The 18,838-nt window shown below is 48.5% G+C and overlaps 1 protein-coding gene across 3 annotated transcripts in view; it reads left to right on the top strand.

Moving 5' to 3' along the window:
• The window catches only part of LOC138764835 (nectin-4-like), a 46,028-nt gene that overhangs the window by 17,802 nt on the left and 9,388 nt on the right, over nt 1-18,838 (top strand). For all 3 annotated transcript variants that reach the window (XM_069941165.1, XM_069941167.1, XM_069941166.1), the window contains exons 2-7: nt 10,738-11,082; nt 11,677-11,976; nt 12,301-12,418; nt 12,831-12,982; nt 17,706-17,853; nt 18,608-18,716. In XM_069941165.1, coding sequence (XP_069797266.1) covers nt 10,738-11,082; nt 11,677-11,976; nt 12,301-12,418; nt 12,831-12,982; nt 17,706-17,853; nt 18,608-18,716 — 1,172 coding nt within the window. The remainder of the gene's footprint in view (nt 1-10,737; nt 11,083-11,676; nt 11,977-12,300; nt 12,419-12,830; nt 12,983-17,705; nt 17,854-18,607; nt 18,717-18,838) is intronic.

Raw genomic sequence — 18,838 nt, forward strand, 5'->3', positions numbered from 1 at the left:
TTTACCTCCGATCTGCTTGAGCAGCTACTTTTAATGAGCTATGGACTTAGACCCCCAGATCCTTCTGCATATGAGACTCATTAACCATCTAAGTTCGCCCAACCTAGACCTCCTGAAGTACAACACCTCCCATTTGTCTGGCTTAAACCCCATCTGCCATTTCTTTGCCCACATCTGAACCTGACCTGTATTTAGGGAATACAACAGGCTATAGGAACCTGGATCCCATGTCTCCGTACCTTCTGGATCAGCCACGAGGGACCTTGTCAAATACCTTGCTGAAGTCTATGTAGACAACATCCTTACCCTCATCAATGAACTTTGCCCCCTCTTCCAAAAGAATCTAATTGATATCACATGACATATCCTGCTCAAGATCGGAAGCCGTAGAAGATGGTGAGTCAACTCAGAACATCACACAACCCTCTCTCCCCTCCGTGATCTCCATCTCCCGCTGAAGGACCCATCACATCCCAGACACCCTATCTTCTCCCTCCTCCCATTGGGAACAAGGCTCAGGTGTGGGAAACCTGCACCAACAGGCTTTAGAAAAGCTTCCTCCCTGCAGCCATCAGGCTCCTGAATGAACCCCCACGTCAGTGCTCTCACGCTGTCCTTGCTTGGTCCTCATTGATCTTCCTTCTCATTGTAATCAGGCTCTTTACACTGCTGTTTAGAGTCATCCAGTGTGGATACAGGCCCTTCAACCCAGCTTCCCCACACCAACCAAACTGTCCCACCCACACTCGTCCTACCTGCCTTTATTTGGCCCATATCTCTCTAAACCCATCCTCACCATGAATCTGTCCAATATTCAACATTGCAATGGTACCTTCCTCTACAATCTTCTCTGGCAACCATTCCATATACTGACAGCACCCTATGTAAAAGGTTACCCCTCAGGTCCCTGTAAATCTTTCCCCTCACCGTAAACCCATGACCTCCAGTCACCGATTTCCCTTCTCTGGGTGAAAGACCCTCTGTGTTCATCCAATTGATTCCTCACATGATGTACACATCATCACCCCTCATGCCCTTGTGCTCCAAGGGTAACACCCTAGTCTGCTTATCCAATAGCTCAGGTCACATCCTTATGAATCTTCTCTGCACCCTCTCCTAGTTGGCAAGATCCTTCCTGCAGCACGGTTACCAAAATTAGACATGTGGGGCCCCACCAATATATAACTGCAACAACAAGACTCCCCAGATTCTGGACTCAACATTAACTGATGAAGGTCAATGGGCTGAAAGCCTTTTTGAACCCCTTATCTACCTGTGACTTTCAGTGGACTAAGTCCCTGTACTGCTTGATCCCTCTGCTTTGTGACATTCCCCAGATCCCTGTGTAGGTCTGATCCACTTTAGACATCTCAAAATGCAGCACCTTACATTTCTATGTATTAAATTCTATCAACTGTTCCTCTGGCCAACCGATCAAGACCCTGCTGCAATCTTTGGCAACCGTCTTCGCCACCTACAAGAGCGGGCACTTTATCTGCAACCTTGGTGATTGTGATATGTACATTTTCATCTTGACATAGGTGACAAAGAGCAGTAAAACTGAACACGGGGGTCTCATTAATTTCCAATGTGGTACACCATGGGCTTCCAGCCTGATAAACAACCTTCCACTTTCTGCCATGAAACCAAGAATGTATGTTGGGAGATAACCTGTTGGACTGCTCAAAGAGGAGATAAACTTCAAACTTAATTTGGAGTGCTCCCTTCAGTTCTGGTTGCCTCATTGTAAGAAGAATGTAGGCGCTTTGGAGGGAGCGCAGATGAGATTTACCAGGATGTTGCCTGGATTGGAGAACATGTCAAATGAAGCAAAGAGCTAGGGCTTTTGTCGTTGGAACGACGGAAAATAAGAGGTGCCTTGTATAAGATTATGAGAGGCTTAGGTAGGGTGGACAACCAGCACCACTCTCCTGGGGCAGCAAATGCAAATACCCAAGGTCACCTTTTTAAGGCGTGAGGAGGAACGTTTCGGGGATATGTCAGAGGACAGAGAGTGGCGGGTAGCTGGAATGCATTGGCAGGGGCAGTGGCAGTGGAGGCTGGTACAATGGGGCCATTTAAAGGACTCTTAGATAGACACACAGATGGAAGAAAATTAGACGGTTATGGGGTGGAAGGTGGGAAGGGTTAGACTGTGGAGTTGGCTTGCATAGGTTGGCACAACATTGTGGGCTGAAGGGCCTGTGCAGTGCAGGAATGATATCTGTTTCACAATAAAACAGCCATGCTGTCTGATCTGATCGTGCCATTCCAAATACTGGTGAACCCTTTCCACTGGCATGAAGCTCACCGGTTTTCTTGACGCATCCCTACATCCCTTCTTGAACAAAGGTTCAAGTGCCTGCTGCTCTCCAGACCTCCAGGACCTGGCCGATGGCTAGTGAGGACACCAAGATCTTCATCAAGGCCCCAACAAGCTCCACTCTTGCCTCTTTCAGTACCTGGGTTACATCCCACCAGGTGCCGGGGATCTACCCACCTTAATACTCTTTAAAGAGACCCAGTACCGCCATTTCTCAAAATGCCCAAGAGCATGAGCGTTCCCCACACTGCTCTCTCTATTCTTCATGTCCTCCTTCGTAAACACTGAAGCAACACTCCTATCGTCTGCCTAGTTCTCCTTATGCTTTTAAAGTGTTTCAAAGTGCCTTGGGATTTTCTTTAACCTTGTTCACCAGGGACGTTTCATAGTCTTCCTGATGACCTGCCTACAATCCTTATATTCCTCAAAAACCCTGTCCAACTATCTTTCTTCTTCTTTGGCTTGGCTTCGCGGACGAAGATTTATGGAGGGGGTAGAAAGTCCACGTCAGCTGCAGGCTCGTTTGTGGCTGACAAGTCCGATGCGGGACAGGCAGACACGGTTGCAGCGGTTGCAGGGGAAAATTGGTTGGTTGGGGTTGGGTGTTGGGTTTTTCCTCCTTTGCCTTTTGTCAGTGAGGTGGGCTCTGCGGTCTTCTTCAAAGGAGGTTGCTGCCCGCCAAACTGTGAGGCGCCAAGATGCACGGTTTGAAGCGTTATCAGCCCACTGGCGGTGGTCAATGTGGCAGGCACCAAGAGATTTCTTTAGGCAGTCCTTGTACCTTTTCTTTGGTGCACCTCTGTCACGGTGGCCAGTGGAGAGCTCGCCATATAACACGATCTTGAGAAGGCGATGGTCCTCCATTCTGGAGACGTGACCCATCCAGCGCAGCTGGATCTTCAGCAGCGTGGACTCGATGCTGTCGACCTCTGCCATCTCGAGTACTTCGACGTTAGGGATGAAAGCGCTCCAATGGATGTTGAGGATGGAGCGGAGACAACGCTGGTGGAAGCGTTCTAGGAGCCGTAGGTGGTGCCGGTAGAGGACCCATGATTCGGAGCCGAACAGGAGTGTGGGTATGACAATGGCTCTGTATACGCTTATCTTTGTGAGGTTTTTCAGTTGGTTGTTTTTCCAGACTCTTTTGTGTAGTCTTCCAAAGGCGCTATTTGGCTTGGCGAGTCTGTTGTCTATCTCATTGTCGATCCTTGCATCTGATGAAATGGTGCAGCCGAGATAGGTAAACTGGTTGACTGTTTTGAGTTTTGTGTGCCCGATGGAGATGTGGGGGGGCTGGTAGTCATGGTGGGGAGCTGGCTGATGGAGGACCTCAGTTTTCTTCAGGCTGACTTCCAGGCCAAACATTTTGGCAGTTTCCGCAAAGCAGGACGTCAAGCGCTGAAGAGCTGGCTCTGAATGGGCAAGTAAAGCGGCATCGTCTGCAAAGAGTAGTTCACGGACAAGTTTCTCTTGTGTCTTGGTGTGAGCTTGCAGGCGCCTCAGATTGAAGAGACTGCCATCCGTGCGGTACCGGATGTAAACAGCGTCTTCATTGTTGGGGTCTTTCATGGCTTGGTTCAGCATCATGCTGAAGAAGATTGAAAAGAGGGTTGGTGCGAGAACACAGCCTTGCTTCACGCCATTGTTAATGGAGAAGGGTTCAGAGAGCTCATTGCTGTATCTGACCCGACCTTGTTGGTTTTCGTGCAGTTGGATAATCATGTTGAGGAACTTTGGGGGACATCCGATGCGCTCTAGTATTTGCCAAAGCCCTTTCCTGCTCACGGTGTCGAAGGCTTTGGTGAGGTCAACAAAGGTGATGTAGAGTCCTTTGTTTTGTTCTCTGCACTTTTCTTGGAGCTGTCTGAGGGCAAAGACCATGTCAGTAGTTCCTCTGTTTGCGCGAAAGCCGCACTGTGATTCTGGGAGAATATTCTCGGCGACACTAGGTATTATTCTATTTAGTAGAATCCTAGCGAAGATTTTGCCTGCAATGGAGAGCAACGTGATTCCTGAAATTTACCTATGCGTTGATTTTTCTTTTTGACTGTTCACGGCCTCTCTTGTCATTCAAGGTACTCGTGCCTCGCCGCCCCTGTCCTTCCTCGGCACTAGAACATACTAGTCCTGGATTCTGATCAGCTGGTCCTGAAACAACTCCCACAGGCCAGCCCAGTGACAGCTGCTCCTGGGTTTCTGCCCCTAGCTCAAAGGTGCTGGAATTTTGAACTGAGCCCCTCCAGCAATTCTTTGTACATTCCAACCACCCTCCCATCTCCAGCCCCTGTCTAATCCTGGCACAATTTGATCATGCTCCCCCACTGAATCTCCGATCGCCTGCATTTACCACGTCGGATGGCAGCTCGTTCCACACTTGCCCCACTTTCTGAGTGAAGTTCCCCCTAATGTTCCCCCTTCACCCAAAAGCCATGTCCTTTCATACTTATCTCTCCTAATCTAAGTGGAAAGAGCCTTCAAGCATTTACTCTGCCTATACCCCTCATAATTTTGTAAACCTCTATCAAACCTCCCTCATTCTTCTACACTCCAAGGAATAAAGTCCCAATCTGTTTAATATTTCCCTGTAACTCAACTCCTGAAGACCTGGCAATATCCTAGTAAATCTTCTCTGCACTCTTTCAATCTTACCGATATCCTTCCTGAAATTTGGTGACCAGAACCGCACACAATACTCCAAATTTGGCCTCACCACTAGACTCTTTGAAACTGCAGCACTGGGTCACCCTCCTAGGACCTGGGTGCAATTACTGGGACAAAGGTGCTGGGAGCACCTTTTAAGCTGCTGGGAGATCGACCCATTAAATCGCCAACCCACCCATTTAAGGGCGATCTCACTCCGCGATGACGCGGTAGGTGATGCACCACACACTCAGGGGAACTATCATTAGTCAGTCTTGTTAGAAACAGAAGTACCTTTAAAGAAATTGCTCGAGACAAATATTGAGAACAAAGAACATTTATTACAACAACAATGCAAAGTTGGGTGCTTCCCCTTACCCTGGGAATACACACATACACTGGGGCTCACCCAACTTTTATACAGTAAATTTCAGTATCAGAATACCCTCCCCCTTACATTCTTCTGCCCCCTGGATGGGTTTGGCAGAGGCAATCCTTCCTGCCTACATGCAGTTTCAGTATACTTGGAGGACCAGGGGGTATCCTGTCGGTGTCCCTTCATGTTATTGTCCTTATTCACACCTTCCTGATTCTCGGAGCTACAGTCTCTTGGTATGTAGAGTTGGCTCATCCTGTCTAGGGTTGACTAATTTAATATGTATAACTTTGTATATCTGTGTAAGGTTAACTAATTAGATATGTAGAACTTGGCACTTCTGTCTATCCAGACTACCTCAACTTCCTACATTCTATTGTTCCTTACCGCTCATTATCTTATTCTTATGGTGGCTCATTGATCTTGTCACAAAGACTAGAAGATTCTTATGTTAATCGTGCTGACTCTGCTTTCCTGCATCCTAATTCCCAAGCTCATCCTGTTTGTACTGGTTACAGCCATTAACTGATGTATGAATTTTAGTTTCCTTCATGTTCATAATTTTAGATCAGTTTTCCCATCTCTCACAGTCTTACCCCACCTTCCCTCCGGCTGTAGGTCACCACCCCTGTCAGTCACCCTCCCGTTAGTCATCCCCCCGTTAGTCACTACCCACCATCAATCACCTCCCCCGTCAGTCATCCTTGCCCCGTCAGTCACCACCCCACTGTCAATCAACACCCACCCCATCAATCATGCACCCCGTCTCCTCAGCAACGTCCTGCTGCCAAGAACATTGAGCCTCGCTGCGAACTGGAGTGGCATTTACAGCAGCGGCAGTTCGCGGCACCCCCACTATCTTCACCCTCTCCACCCCTCAGCAGTGATCCCTCTCCCCCTGTGGCAGTGACCCCTCTCCCTCCCTGATCACAGCAGTGACCCATCTCCCTTCCATGGGAGCAACCCCATCCTCTCCTTGATCGTGGCAGCAACCTCTCTCCCCCTGCGCCAGTGAGACCTCTCCCACCGATCGCGGCAGGCACTTCAGCCAGGGTTATCCCTGTTACACCAGTGTGCAAGAGCTGACATCACAGGAGTAACCAGGTTGACCATTTTACTGTTCAAGTCACCAGTGGACACAACCTAGGTAGGTTAGGGACCCGGTTGGATTAGGACCATGCTGACTGGGTCAGACCCTTTCTAACTGCCACGTGAGTGGGGCTTTAACCAGGCAAATTGCCCGGTTAACCCGTTTACATGACAGTTTGAGAGGGCCTAACATTTTATACAATCTCACCATAAGATCCCAACTCCTGTACTCAATACTTTGATTTATGAAGGCCAAGATGCCAGAAGTTCTCTTTACAACCTTGTCTACCTGTGACACCACGTTCAGGGAATTATGTATCTATATTCCCAGATCCCTCTGTTCCTCCGCACTCCTCAGTGCCCTACTATTTACCCTGTATGTCCAACCTTGGTTTGTCCTTCCAAAATGCAACACCTCACAATTGTCTGCATTAAATTCCATCTGCCACTTTCTGGCCCATTTTTCCAGTTGGACCAGATCTCTCTGCAAGCTTTGAAAATCTTCCACGTTCCTATCTTTGTGTCATCAACAAACTTGCTGATCCAATTTACCACAATGGTCCCAGCACCGATCCCTGAAGCACATCACGAGCCACAGGCCTCCTGTCTGAAAAGCAACCATCTATTACTACTCTCTGTCTTCTCCCGTTCTACCAGTTTCAAATCCAGTTTACAACCTCTCCATGGATACCTAGTGTCTGAATTTTCTGAACTCACCTCCCATGTAGGACCTTGCCAAAGGCCCATCTAAAGCCCATGTAGACCATATCCACAACCTTTCCATCTGCCTTCTTGATAACCTCCTCAAAAATCTCTATAAGATTTAAACACAAAATAGTGGGGGGGCCGCAAACTGCCGCTGCTCTGAATGCCACTCCAGTTCGCAGCGAGGCTCAATGTTCGTGGCAACAGGACGTTGCTGAGGGGACAGGGCGCATGATTGACAGGGTGAGTGTTGATTGATAGTGGGGTGGCGACTGACGGGGCGAGGATGACTGACAGGGGTGGTGATAGATGGTGGGTGGTGACTAACGGGGGGGTGACTAACGTGGGGTTACTGACAGGGGGGGCGACCTACAGCCGGTGGGAGGGCAGGGGAAGACTGACTAATGATAGTTCCCCTGAGAGTGTGGTGCATCACCTACCACGTCATCGCGGGGTGGGATCACCCTTAAATGGGTGGGTTGGCGATTTAATGGGTCGATCTCCCTGCAGCTTAAAAGGTGCTTCCAGCACCTTTGTCCCAGTAATTGCACCCAGGTCCTAGGAGGGTGACCCAGTGCTGCAGTTTCAAAGAATCTAGTGGTGAGGCCAAATTTGGAGTATTGTGTGTGGTTCTGGTCACCAAATTTCAGGAAGGATATCAATAAGATTGAAAGAGTGCAGAGAAGATTTACTAGGATGTTGCCAGGTCTTCAGGAGTTGAGTTACACAACCTACCACACACAAAGCCACACTGACTATTCTTAATCAGCCCTTGACTGCCCAAATAATTGTATATCCGATCTCTCAGAATACCTTCCAATAATTTACCCACTACAGACATCAGGCTGTAATTTCCTGGTTTACTTTTGGAAACCTTTTTAAACAACAGAACAACATGAGCTCCCCTCCAATCCGCCAGCACCTCACCATGGCTAAACACATTTTATATATGTCTCCCAGGGTCCCTGCAATTTCTACACCCATCTCTCTCAAGGCCCGAGGGAATATCAGGTCAGGCCTGGGGGATTTATCTACCTTTATTTGCTGTAAGGCAGCAAGCACCTCATCCTCTTTAATCTCTACATGTTCCATGCCACTACTGCTTGTTTCCCTTCCTTCCTTATGCCCGATGTCAGTTTCCAGAGTAAATACTGTTTAAGCTCTCCCCCATCTTATGAGGTTCCATGTAGACGACCGCTCTGATCTCTTAGGGAACCGATTTTGTCCCTTACTATCCTTTTACAGGTCCCACCTGCCAAATGATCCAAACATCTGAATCTCTCCCTCCTGCACCATCTTCCTGTTCCTTGCCCCACCAGCATGTGGCACAGATAATCCTGAGGTTCCAACCCTGGAAGATCTGAACTTGCTACCGAACTCTCTGAACTCATTCTGCAGGACCACGTACCACCCCCCCCCCCCCCCACCCCCAACACCTACCCATGTCATTGATCCCAATATGGACCACGACCTCCAGCTGCTCTTACCGCTCCTTATCTTATTCTTATGGTGGCTCATTGATCTTGTCACAAAGACTAGAAGATTCTTATGTTAATCGTCAGTTCCTATTCAGAGACATGTAGGACCCTAGCATCAGGGAGGCCACACGCTGTCTTGGAGCACGAAGTAGCCACAAGCCCCTTTCACACTTGCCAGTGATCCTAGGAATCGAATGCCAATTGGCCTTTTAAAGTGGCAAGTGTTTAAGCAAAATGTGCTTAACGCCGGTGTCAGATGATGTCATCTCACATTGGGGATTGATGGCCTCGACCCCGAGTCTAATCACTGGCGTCTGCCGTATGAAACGGGCAACAATGTTACAGACCAAACGCCAGGGATAAAGCCTTGCAAGTGTGAAAGCGTTCAGTGTCCCGGTTAGAGGTGGTCTAGTGTGAAAGGTCAAACCCCCCATTCCTATCCTGGGACAGTGAACGGCCGATTTACTGGGATCCAAGTGTGAAAGGGGCTACAGAAATCTGTGTCCCTGACTATAAAGCCTCTATCTAATTTCATCCTTCCTTGTTGAGCCAGTTGTGATGCCAATGACCTACCCGCTGCTGGTAACCCCCGGCCGCCCGCCCGCCTGCAATCTTCTCCCCCTAAGACAACTGTCCTAATTTCCCCAGGCATTTCCTGGGTAGAGATCGATAACTGGTGTCTGCTGCTCCCTTCTGGGACTGGTGGGCGATGCAGGGTCTGGTGGGTGCTGTTGCGACTGATGAGCAATGCAGGGACCGATGGGTGCTGCAGGGACCGGTGGGTGCTGCAAGGACCGGTGGGTGTTGCAGGGACCAGTGGGCGATGCAGGGACCGGTGAGTGCTGTTGCGACTGGTGGGCAATGCAGGGACCAATGGGTGATGCAGGGACCTGAGTGAGAACAGATAAGGAGGATTGGGTGTGAATTTAAGAACCCTGTCAGATTCTGCTGTAAATTGTGAAAATGTGAGTAAACCTTTAAACATTCCAGCAGGATACAACGCTCACTGACTCTCCCTCCCACTCTTTCTACCTGTCTTCCCCTTCCTCTCCCTTCTCTTGCTCCCTCTTCTTCCTTTCCTTCTATCCCATTCCCCTCTCTAACTTTCCCCCTTCATCTCTCCCCTCACTCTTTACTTCCTTTCCCCTCTTCTTCACCTCTCCCATCCTCTTTTTCACCCCATCTCTCTGTCCCTCACCTCCTCCCTCACCCCTTCTATCTCTGCCCCTCTCCCTACCTCTCCCTCTCTCTGCCCTCTCCCTCTCATCTCTACACCCTCTCTCACTCTCTCCATCTAACCCACCTCTTTCTGCACTCTCTTCCTCCCTCCCCCTCTCTCTCACCCCTCCCATTCCCCTCTCCCCTCTCCTCTCTCCACCACCCTCTCTCTCTCTTCCCCTCTCACCCCTCCCCCTTTCTCCTTCCTCCCCTCTCCATGCTCTACCCCCTCTAACCCTCCCTCTCTCTCTTTCCATCTCTCACCACACCCTTTTTCATTGTTCTCCCTCCCATCTTCCTCTCCTCTCACACCTCTCTCTGCCCATATCCCACTTACCCTCTCTCTGCCTCCCCTTTCTTGCTCTCTGCTCCCTGCCCTCTCTCTCCCGTCCCACTCTTGACTCTCCCATTTACTCCCCACCTCCCACTTCCTTCTCCATCTCTCTCCTCACTCCCGCTCTCCCACTCTATCCTCCGTCTCCATTTCCTCTCTCCCCATCTCTCCCTCCCCCCCACTTCCCCTCCTACTACCTCCCTTTCTCTCCCCTTTCTCTTTCACTTCTCTCTCCCCTCCTCTATCCTCCTCTCCCTTTCCCTCTCCATCCCTCTCTCTTACCCCTCTATCTCAACCCTCTCTTTCTCACCCCTCTCTCCCCTCTTTCCCATTCTCCCCTCCCGTTCTCCTCTCTCTTTCTCCACCCATCACCCCTCCTCCTCTCTCACTCCCCCTCCATTTTTTTCACTTCCTGTCTCCCCATCCCTCCTTCTCTCTCCCCTTCTCTCTCCCATCTCTCCCCTTCCCCTCTCTTCCCTCCCCTTCCACCCCTCCCTCTCTCTCTCTCTCTCTCCCATCTCTTCCTCCCCCCTTCCGCTCTTCTCATCTTTCCCTTCCCCTCCTCTCCCCCCAGGTATCTTGGTGTTGGAGCTACAGGTAGACCTGAGAACGGTGGCCACTCTGGGTGGCAGTGCGCACCTGCGCTGTGTATACCAGGGTGTGGCGCAGGTGACGCAGGTGACATGGGACAAGCTAACGGAGCTGGGATGGCAGATGGTGGCCGTCCGCAGCGGGGTGCATGGCTCTCGCACGCACCCCTTCTACGGGTCGCGGGCCCGCTTCTTGCAACCCGGTGATCAGCCTGATGCCTCACTTCTCATTCAGCCCCTGGCACTGGCCGACAGTGGGAACTTCCGCTGCAAGGTGTTCACCTTCCCTGCTGGCAACTTCGAGGGAGACACCTGGCTCACGGTGCTGGGTAGGGGCCGAACCCTTTGTGGCGAGGGGGGGAGGGGAGAGGGATGGAGAGGGAGGGATGTGCAGCGGAGAGGGAAAAGGGATAGAGGTAGGATACACAGGGAGGTGGTGGGGAAGAGGGGAAGAGGGAGGAAAGGGAAAGAGGGAGGGGAGGGAATGGGAGGGGGAGGGATGAGCTGGGGAAGAGGATGGGAGAGGGAGAGTGGAGGGATGAGCAGGGGAGAGGGAGGGGAGATGAGAGGGAGAGGGGAGAGGGAGGGGGAAGGATGAGCGGGGAGAGAATGGAGGGCGAGAGTGGGTATAGGATGTTGGGGGAGGTGTTGGGGTGGGGCAAGGGATGGATGGGGGAACCAGGAGGGGGAAGATGAGGGGCAGGGTATAATAGAGGAGCATTGTGGGAGGGGACATGAGATAGGGGAGGGAGCACTGAGGGAGGGGAGTTGAGGGAGCTTTCTGAATGTTGTAGCTTGTTACGCTTCTTCTCAATGAATCTTCATTCTATCCCCCTCCTCCCGTCCCCTCCACTCCGCCTCCCATTCCTCCCCCTCGTTCCCCTCCCATCCCTTCCCTCTCCCCATCTCCCCTGTGCTGGCAGTCCCCCCCCAGGTGTGGGTGGTACAGGGTCCAAGAGCCCTGTTGGAGGGTGAGCGCCGTGCACTGGCAGCTTCCTGTGTGGTGATGGGAAGTCAACCAGCTCCGAACGTGCAGTGGCAGACCTCGGTGTCTGGGGACCAGGAGCTGATGGACACGGCCAACGAAAACGGCACGGTGACAGTCACCGCCCACTTCTACCTGCGGCCCGAGCGGGGCATGAGTGGGAAGGACATGGTGTGTTTCGTCAATCACTCCACCCTGTTGGAGCCCCTCCTCATCCACTACAGCCTCAACATTTACTGTACGTATCCACGCTCACCAACCCCTGCTCCAGGAGTGTGTGACGGGACATTGTAGAGGGAGCTTCCCCCTGGGTCCAACCCTTGACTCTGGGAATGGGTAACAGGATGGTGTAGGGGAATCTCCCACGGGTCTGATCTGTGCCCTGGGAGTGTACGATGGGATGGCATAGAGGGAGCTCCCCCTGGATCCGACCCTTGACCCTGGGAGTGTGTGATGGATGGTGTAGAGGGATCTTTCCCCTAGGCTTGACCCGTGCCTGGGAATGTGTGACGGGACAGTGTAGAAGAAGGTTTGCTTTATCTTTCCAATTTCCTCCTTGCAGATGTACCCGAGGTTATGGTGAGAAAGTCACCTGAGAATTGGGATGTGGAAATGGAAGGGGCAGAGTTGCAGTGTGAGGAGAACGGGAATCCTCCTGCCACCAACTTTGTGTGGAAAAGGTGAAAGAATACTCACAGCATGGTGCTGTCAAGATCAGTGGGGTATGGGGTCTGGGGGTGAGGTGGGGGAGGGGAGAGTTGGAGTCTTGGGGAGTGTAGGGTTGGGGTGGGAGTGCAAAAGGGATGTGTCTGGGGTGGGGTCTGTGGATGGTAGGGGTACAATTCGCAGGAATTGGGTAGGGATAGTATCCGGATGGAGGAAGTGTGGGTGAGTGGGAAGGGGTCGGGGTCTGAGGGGAGGTTGTAGGTGTGGGGTAGAGTCTGGGATGGGTGCGTTGGAGAGGGAGTTGAGTAGAAAGGGGTGCGATCCAAAGTAAATGAGTTGGGGAAGGATGGGTGGAGTCCGGGGGATTTGGGACTGCTATTTCTGGCAATTTAGGGGTCTCAAACCTGCTTGGTGATTTGTCGACAGAGATGGCAAACCTCTTCCCAAAAACCTCATTGTGGACAGAGGCAAATTGTTGTTCAACAGACGCCTCACTGTGGAAGATTCCGGAACCTATATCTGTGAAGTCTCCAATGAAGTTGGCAGCCGCAGTGCACAGACCAAAGTAACTATCTCAGGTCAGTCATTCACCAGCTTCTCAGGTGGGAGGGTTTACCCCCTGCACGCAGGCTATTTGGCCTTCCTTCTCCCTGTCCTCCATAATGTTTGGGGCAAAGACACCTTTTTCCTTTATTTGCCTCTCTGCTCCACAGTTTTAAATTTGTAATCAAATAATTCACATCTGATTAAAGTGCACGGTCCAGATATTATTAAAGGATATTTGTGTACATTTTGGTTTGACCGTGTTGAAATCACAGCACTTTGTAGACATAGTTCCCTCATTTCAGGACCCCATAATATTTGGGATAGAGCAATGTTATGTCTATTAATGTAATCACATTAATGCACATCCCTTGCAGGGAATCACTGCTTGAGGTCTATGATTCATTTTCTCTGGCAATGCTCTGCCTGGCCTCTACTGCAGCCGTCTCCACTCCTTCTTGTTTCGGGGACTTGTCCCCTCACGTTTTCTCTTCAGCATGTGGAAGGCACATTCACATGGGTTTAGATCAGGTGATTGACTCGGCCATTTCCAGTTTTTAGCTTTGAAAAACTCCTTTGTGGCCTTAGCCTTATACTTGGGATTGTCGTCTTGCAACGCCCAATATGTTTGGATGAATTCGCTCGAACTTGAGGAGGTAAGATGTTTCCATACACCTCAGAATTCATTTTGCTGCTGCCATTAGCAGTTACATCATCAACGAAGATAAGTGGACCAGTACCTGTGGCAGCCAGACATGCCCAGGCCATAACACCCCCACCACCACATTTCACAGAGGAGGTGTATGTTTTGATTCTTGGACAGTTCTCTCACTCGTCCACACTTTGTTCTTGCCATCACTTTGATGTAGGTTAATATTGGTCTCATCTGTCCAGGAGACCTTTTTTTCCAGAATTCTGCAGGCTCTTTTCAATACTTTTTGTCAAACTGTAATCTGGCCATCCTGTACCTGTGTAGTGGTTTGCATCTTGCAGTGTAGCCTCTGTATTTCTATTCATGAAGTCTTCTGCGGACAGTCGTCATTGACACATCCACACCTGCCTCCTGAAGAGTGTTTCTGATATGGGGATTCTTCTTCATTCTGGTGAAAACTCTTCCGTCATCAGCAGTGGAATCTTCCTTGGCCGACCAGTCCCTTTGTGATTAATGTACTGACCTCACCAGGATGCTCTTTCTTCTTAATGATGTTCCAAACAGTTGATTTTGGTCATCCTTAGGTTTGGGCCATGTCTCCTACTGTTTTGTTCTTGTTTCTCAGCCTCATTATGGCTTCTTTGACTTACATTGGCACAACTCTGGTCCTCTTGTAGAAAGATGGCAACTACAGACTCCAAAGGTGATATAAAGGTTAGAAGTCAGTCGAGTTCTCTTATACCTGCATCAATAAAGCAATTAAATATACCCAAGTACTCACATGCATCTGTGAAGCCAAATGTCCTGGACATTATGGTGCCCTGAAATGAGGAGACTACATATAAAAAGTGCAGCAATTTCTACATGGTCAAACTAAAATGTACACAAATAACCATGAATAAAATCTGGAATGTGCACGTGAATTGTTTGATTAGAAATTTAAACTGTCGGTGGGGGGGAGGGGGGGCGTGGCAAGATGGTGTAGAGTCTAGATGTGCAATCTTGACCTCTCTGGCCAGACTTTTAAATACCTGTTTTTTTTTTGTTTCCAAGTTTACATTTTTAAATTTTAGTTTAAAGTATTAAGGAATTATTATGGCCACTAATGGTAAAAAGATTAAATCTCAAGGTCAAAAGAAAATGCATTTTCGAAGTGCTGAAGATTTGGGACCTAGACGACTTGAAGCAGCCCCAGGCTTAATTTCTTCATTGCCCAAATCCCAAGGATCGCCTGTGGAGGCTGAAAAGGAAATGCATTAGGCACCATTACAATCTGAAGAAGTTGTTTTTCTTCGCGAATGGATGAGAAGACAACAAGATGCGGAGGAGACCAGCGGCAACTCCCTGAAGAAGTTGGGATGCCGTCGCTGGGAGTCCAGACCCGCAGTAAATCTTTTAAAATGCCTTTTGTTGAGTTGCAGCAGGAGCTGCAGTTACCTTGTTCTGCAACTATGTCAGAGAGAGCAGAGCTGAACTTTACCGAATCACAGTGTATGCAAATGAATGCAGTTATTCAAGCTGTTATAAAACCTGGAATGGATTTGTTGACATCTCAAATGAATGAAATGGTTCAAATGAATGCTGGTATGAAGGCACGTGTGATGCATCTTATGAAGAATTTAAAAAATTTCAGACTGCTTTTTTGGACTGTAAACACAGAAAAAGTATTGAAGGTGGAAAAATCAGTCATAGAATTAGGAGAACGTGAGAAGGAGCTAGAAAGAAAAATAGATTATTTGGAAAATCAAAGCAGAAGGAATAATGTGAAAATTGTTGGTTTGCTAGAAGGTATAGAAGGACAAGATCCTCTTCGTTTTTTTAAAGACTGGATTCCGCAAATATTAGGTCAAGAATTTTTCTCTGGGGATTGGCACTGGAAAGAGCCCATAGAGCTTTGAGAAGAACACCCTCAGCTGGTCAACCACCGAGACCAGTAATAATTCGATGTTTGAGTTATATGGATAGAGAAGCAATACTTCGACGCAGTACAAAATACGAGACAACGACAAACCCCATTATTGATTCAGAATGGCAGAGTCTTTTTTTTAATCATGATCTGAGTCAAGAGGCCATTCAACGTCGACATCGATTCGATCCAGTTAAAGAAGTTTTGTGGTGTAAAGGTTATAAGTCTACTTTTCGCTACCCTGCAGTGTTGAAGGTGTTTTATGGAGACTATCAATTTCGGTTTTTTGAAAATGATCATGAAGCAATGATTTTTGCTGACTCATTGCCAGATGTAAGAGGACAAAGAGGTAGTCCACCATTATCTCCTAAAGAAAAATCTGGTTGTTCTGGAAATGGAAGAAATGGCAGAAATGGGAAAAATGGGAATAGAAAGAGTCCAACTTCTTCTGAAATGGGATCTTCGAGATTGGAATCTTCTTGATGAAAAGAAGAATTTTTTAATTCTATTTTTTCTTTAGTTATTATGATATTTTGATGTTACTGACTGTGTCTGGAGAGGGAGAGATTTGCACTAAGGTCTTTACTAGTCATCCCCACTGGTGGGTAACCCACACCCAATTTTTGTTTAGGGGATTACTACCTTTTGGTAGTTTATTTTCTTTTTTTTTCTTTATTATTTTTATTTTTTAATTTGTGATTTTTTTATTGGAGGGCCTATATACATTGATTTGAATTTCTATATAAAGATATTATTGGTATTTAGTAATAATATTAGATATGCCAAAGTTGAGGTTTGCTACTTTTAATGTTCAAGATCTTTGGTAAAATGTATGTTTGGTAGAGATATGATTTCACATAAAATGACTAAATTTGAGACTTTTCTTATGAAGGTACCAGAGAAGGGTTATATTTCATCTATGTATCAAATATTACAGGATGGTATGGATAAAAAGGGTTGGGATAAATCTAAAATTAAATGGGAAGCGGATATTGGTTTTATTTTTTCTGAGGATGATTGGTTAGATATCTGTTATGATAGTGTAACTAGATTGATAAATGCACGTTATGCAATGATTAATTACAACTTTTTACATCAGTTATATTTGACACCTGAAAAATTAAAAAAAATTGGTTTTAATGAATCAGATTTGTGTTTTAGATGTGCTGATACGGTTGGAACTTTTCTTCATGCTGTTTTGTCATGTATACATATACAGTCTTTTTGGAAGAAAATTCAATCATTTTAGAATATCTGTATAAGATTAAAATAGTTCTAGATCCAACAGTATTTTTATTGGGTAGTTTGCAACCTTTGAAAGGCTTGGGATGAGATAAGTTCCAGCTTGCTTTTGTATATTTAGCTTTATCTGTAGTGAAAAAATGTATTGCTAGTATGTGGAAAGATACGAATATGATTGATATTAATAGATGGCATAATGAGATGAAATATTGTTTAATAATGGAAAAAATTACATATGTTTCACATGATAATTACAATTTTTAATTAATAAGTAGCTGTTATACTCAGAATATTTACATTTCAATTTATATTGATTAGATTTTAATATGTATATATTTTTTAAAATATTCTTTCCTTTTTCTTTTTTTATGGCTCTCCTTAGGAGAGTTGGCTGAAGGGGGGGTTCTTTTCTTTTCCTTTAAAGTTCATGTTCATGTTTAATTGCTGTATACGTCATATATTATTTGTTTTTTGAACAAATAAAGTTTAAAAAAAATTTAAACTGTGGAGCACAGGGGCAAATAAAGGAAAAAAGTGTATTTGTCCCAAATATTATGGAGGGTGCTGTATGTTCCATCTCCATTTTCCCCAGTGCTTCATCTGCAACCTCCCTTCCCTCCTTTCTGGGTCTGATCCGTGCCCAGAGTGTAGAGGGAGCTTCCCCCTGTCTGACCTATGCCCTGGGAGCATGTGACGGGACGGTGTAGAGGGAGCTTCCCTCTGGGTCTGACCCATGCCCCTGGAATGTGTGATGGGACAGTGTAAAGGGAGCTTCCCCCTATCTGACCTATGTCCTATGTCCTGAGAGTGTTTGACGGGACTTTGTGGAGGAAGCTTCCCCCTGGGTTTGACCCGTGCCCCGGGATTGTGTGATGGGACGGTGTAGAGGGAGCTTTCCCCCGTGCCACGGGATGATGGGGTGAAGGGAGGTGCTGAGCCCTACCTGTTGCCCCACTAGATACCGATGTGGCAGGGGTGAGTGTGCTGACTTTGGCCCTCGTGGTCGTCGGGGTGGTGGGTCTGGTCCTCATGCTGATCTTCATCGGAGCCGTGTTCGCCGTGCACCGCTCCCACCGCAAGAAGACGGAACAAATGGCCTTCAAACTGTGAGTGGAGAGCTGGACATGGGGCACACACAGGATGGGGCTCGTGGGACAAATGCAAGGGACATGGATAAACACAGATGTGGGGAACACATGGAAAACATGGGACAGGGAACATACAGAAAATGGAGCACATAGGTTAAACATGGGTAACACTGGAACATTCATGACCCAGGCATCGCTGTGACAGAGTGTGAGGGAGCAGGTGTGGGCAGAGGGGAAGGGAGTGAGTAGGGACAGAGGGGTGGAGGGAGGGATGGAGGGATTAGGAGGGGGTAATGAAGAGGAGGAGGGAGGGGGAGACATGGAGTAGTGTGGGAAAAGAGGCAGAGGGGAGGGGAGTTGGTAGGAACAGAGAGGGTTGGAGGGAGGGATAAAAGAGGGATTGGGAGGGAGGAATGGAGAGGAGGAGGGAGGGAGAGGCATGGAGTAGGTGTGGGAAAAGAGGCAGGGGGAACGGAGTGAGTAGGAACAGGGAGAAGGGGAGGGAGGGAGTAGGTGTGGGCAGAGGCAGAGGGCATGAGGAGGAGGTGAATGGGGCAGAGGGAGAGGAGGGAAAGATGGAAGGGGAGGAATGGAGGAGAGGGAGGAATGGAGAGAGGGAGGGAGGAACATGGAGGAGGAGCAAGGGACAGGGGGGGTGGGACGGAGAGGGAGGGGTGAATCCTCATTGACTGTATCCCCCCACAGGGAGGAGGTGGATGGGATGGAGGGGGAGGTGGGTCCTCACTGACTATGTCCCCTCCCCATCCCACAGGGAGGAAATTCACACCCTATCTCGCCAACCGTCCATCCGCCGCTGTAACTCCATGTCTACCTCTGTCGATGTGCGCCTGCAGGAGACAGGGGGGAGTCGGGACATCGATGTGAGTGGGGGAGAGGACCTCGTGTGGGGTGGGGCCCGCTTGCTGGGTGGGGAAGGGGTCATTTGTGGGGGAGGGGCAACTTGAGACCTTCCCCTGGCGCGTGTGAAACCAGCGTGTGCAGG

The sequence above is a fragment of the Narcine bancroftii genome, chromosome 5, assembly GCF_036971445.1.
Source record: "Narcine bancroftii isolate sNarBan1 chromosome 5, sNarBan1.hap1, whole genome shotgun sequence".
Lineage (NCBI taxonomy): Eukaryota > Metazoa > Chordata > Chondrichthyes > Torpediniformes > Narcinidae > Narcine > Narcine bancroftii.